General features: G+C 44.9%; 1 protein-coding gene across 1 annotated transcript; it reads right to left on the reverse strand.

Annotated features, from left to right (window-relative positions):
* Nucleotides 1-2212: 2212 nt before the first annotated feature.
* Nucleotides 2213-2569, reverse strand: LOC145252371 (uncharacterized). Its single transcript, XM_080111769.1, has one exon. The coding sequence runs from the start codon at nucleotides 2567-2569 to the stop codon at nucleotides 2213-2215; it is 357 nt and encodes a 118-aa protein (XP_079967895.1).
* Between the last annotated feature and the right edge of the window lie 1295 nt (nucleotides 2570-3864).

Genomic DNA, 3864 nt, shown 5'->3' on the forward strand with positions numbered 1-3864 from the left:
AACTGTACCACGTGCTCAAGATCAGAGGAGAGAGAACCAGAGAGAACTTTGTCATTTACGGCCTTTGATGTGTTGCCATAGTTGGTCATGTCATCAGCATAGATGTCAACGAATGATTTAAGTATATGTTTTGGGAGATAATTGATGTAAATCAGGAAGAGAGTTGGGCCCAGGATGGACTCCTGACGGACTCCAGCATTAATACTGTGGGCTTCTGATTGCTGCCCATCAACCACTACTCTTATGAACCTATCGGAGAGAAATGATTTAATGATTGAGAAAACATTTCCAGTTATACCGTAGCTGAAAATCCTGTGAAGTAGGCTCTTATGCCATACCTTATCGAAGGCCTTCGATATGTCAAGAGCAATTGCCCTGGAAAGGAAGTTTTTGTCAAGAGATTCATTAATCCTATGAGATATAACCGTTAGCACATCTGCTGTAGATCTTGCAGATCGGAAACCATATTGCATGTCACTAAGAAGGTTCTTCCTGCTGAGGTGGTTGACTACTTCTTTATTTAATATGGATTCCAACAACTTACTCATGACACACAGGAGACTTATTGGTCTGTACTGAGAGGGAGATGACTTTTCACCTTAATTCTTAAATACAGGGCATACTGATGAGGTTTTCCAAGGTGTGGGAAAGCACTTCTCCTTAAGACAGCGCTTAAACAGTTTTGTAAGTATGGGGGCAAGTTCTGGTTGGAGCTTTTTCAGCACTATAACTGGAATGCCGTCAGGGCCAGTTTCTTTACTGAAATCAAGGTTCTTGATTAGCTTGGCGACCTCACGCACAGATATTTGTATGTTGCATAGCGTGTTGTCTGTTATAGGGGGAAATGGTATGAATCTGTTTATGCCTACAATTAACCATTCGGTCAGGTGTGATACTATGTAGGACACGTCCTATTTAAATATGGATTGCAGAGGTAGATCATATATGCATGTAGGAAGCTATCCCAGTCAGCCACAGAGTATCGATATACAGTACGGTGGAGAGGTACGTCTGAAGACTTATTATATTTCATTTTTATCTTAACTGCTACAACCGGGTGGTCGGACGATCCCAAAGGAGATAGAACGGAACATGAACATAGCTCAGGGGAAGTTGTGTGGAAAAGGTCTAGAAGGCTTGCATACAGACCGGTAGTATCGGGCACACGGGTGGGTTCGTGAACAATCTGAGTGAGGTCGTAGGCAGTGGCAAAATCATGACAGAACCTCCCCTCTTCATCGGTTTTATTTTAGTGGGTCAGCCATTCCACATTATTGACATTGAAGTCACCGCAAATGTGAATGTTAGCCGAAGGATGAGCAGACAAGATGCGGTCAATTTTCTCAGATATGCTCTTAAAGATAGTAACCCTACTGTTGTGGAGGCGATAGAGGGCAAATATAAATGCAGAGGTGTAAGCTAGTGCAACCCTAAAGCACATATAAGGTAAATTATGGTCTTCTCTGGAGATATCCCTACTACATGGAAAGCCATCTTTGATGTAGGCACATATTCCATGTCCATGGCGATCTTGGGGGTCAGATTTAGATGTTTAGTTAGAGTATGCTTTAATTATAAATTCGTCTAGGGAAGTGGTTGGTCCTATGCCATTTTCACTTAGAGAGAATATGTCCGGTTTCTTCTCCTGTAATTGTGTTTCAACCTCTGGAAGGTTGGAACGTAGACCCCTGATGTTGGAGAAGGAGACCTGGTAGTAGGGGTCTACGTTGTAGGATGGGGTTCTAGGTTTCTTCGTGTTTATTTTTAGATTTGTCATATTGAGGTTTTGGGATTTGTGGAGCAGGTCGATAGACTTGGTTGGAGCAGGACAGAGAGGGAAGGTAAGAGAGAAAAAAATAAGAATTTTTTTTTTTAGAACATGATAAGGTAGTTTGATTCCCTCAGGTAGGTTCTTGCTAGTAAGGTGAAGGATGGTGGACATGTAGCTGGCGAACAGGGTTGGGGCAATGATGCAACCCTGCTGGAGATCCGATTCAACTTTGAAGGGAGATGTTTCCAAGCCGCCATTGCCGAGCACAACTGCCGTCATGTTATCAAGATTTTTAGATAATTGTCTGGGAATCAACATTTGGAGGCGACACAGAAGGTAGTTCTGTTCACAGAGTCGAAAGCTTTTGTGAGGTCAATGAACGCAATGACAGCGGAAGGTGTTGCTCCCGATATTTCTCTTGCAGTTGACGAGCGGTAGAAATCATAACAGACGTTCCTCTAGCAGGACGAAAGCCCATTGCGACTCTGGTAGGATGTTTTCTGACAGCGACAGCAACCGGTCGGCCAATATACGGGTTAGCACTTTTCCTGTTGTGAAGAGGGAGGAGATACCTCTGTAGTTGCCACAGTCTGATTTATCTCCCTTCTTAAAGATTGTGATGTCCAAGGCATCCCTAAGTCTTCCCGGTATTTCATCCTTGTAACAGATTTTACTCAAGAAGCTATGGATGTGACAATAGCGTTTTGGCCCGCCTTGCTTAAGGAGTGCTCTAGAAATCCCATCTGGCCCAGAGGCCTTGTTTTTGCTCAGTTTCCTAATGGTATCCTGGATCTCCATTTCCGTTGGGTGGGGGGTCACCAAGGTGTTCCATGGCAGGACGCCGAGGGATCTGGTTGATAGTTTCCAGCTCAAGTGTTATGTCTCTATTTCGGAGCTCCTGAAATGTTTTGCCATCTGCAACTGATGTCCACACTAACCTTCAGCAGAGTTTGTCCGTCCTTGGATTGGAGAGAGTTTACGCCTCGATAGTTGGGTCCATGCACGGCTTGGTGGCAGTAAAGAACCCCCTCGTGTCTCCTGAATACGCAAACCTCTGGATTTTTAGGGCCTTCTCCATCAACCATTTCTTCTTCAGCTCTCTTACTCTAGTCTGAACGAGTGCCTTTGCCTTGGAGTGGGCCTGCTTTTGGCCATACAGTTAGCGTCATTTTGCCATATAACAAAAAGCCTTTTCTCTTGGCGACAATAAGATGTATTTCGATGTCGTTGTCATCGAAGCAGTCTGGTTTCATAGCCAATGGTGTCTTTGTAACGGCTTTCCAGTGTTCTTCAACGCCCCCTGGATATTCTTCAAGAAGTATCTCAAGCAGGGTGTGTGGACATTGTTGCACTCTGTTTGTGTCTCCGAGACTGTCGATGTTGAATTTGTGGCTGAGCTGTTTCCTTTGTGTCTTCCTCCTCTTTCTCCTTAGCTTGATGTAAATGATAGAGCGGATGAGGCAATGGCCAGTCCAGGATGGTGATGTTGACATCTTTGCCATCTCGGGCCCTGACAATCACATACTCGATGAGATGCCAGCGCTCCGACCGGGAATGCATCCGTGAGGTTATCTGAAAGAATAAGGTGTTTGTGATCACAATCTCATGTTCAGCACATTGAGACAGTAGGATGAGCTCGTTGGTATTGACATTCCCTACACCCTCCCTGCCCAGAGTGCTTTTCCAGAGGGTGTAATTCCAGCCAGCCCTGGCATTTTAATCCCCGAGTGGAAGAATCTTGTATTCTTTTGGGATGTTTGATAGTACCTGGCCAAGGATTGCATAAAAGATATGTTGTTCATCCTGTGAGTCCAAAGTTGGAGGCATTCAAACGCGTGGCCATCTGGTTGTTTGTGAGACTCGGCTGTCCTCACCCACATGATTGTTGCCTCAGGAAAGCCCACCGGGGATGAGTGCAGGGTCCCCTTCTATGTGCGACATGCCACTAGAAACATCCCGATATTATACAACTGTTGATGGAGCAGTCGCTCTAAGTGCTACTAAAGCGTTAGGGATCCTGTACTATCAGTTGGAAACAGCAGCCAGAAAACTATCAATCCGGTACCCGCAATCCATTAGTCAAAGTCAGCCCT

This window comes from Euprymna scolopes, chromosome 29 (genome assembly GCF_053919585.1).
Source record: "Euprymna scolopes isolate OS-2025 chromosome 29, ASM5391958v1, whole genome shotgun sequence".
NCBI classification, from domain to species: domain Eukaryota; kingdom Metazoa; phylum Mollusca; class Cephalopoda; order Sepiida; family Sepiolidae; genus Euprymna; species Euprymna scolopes.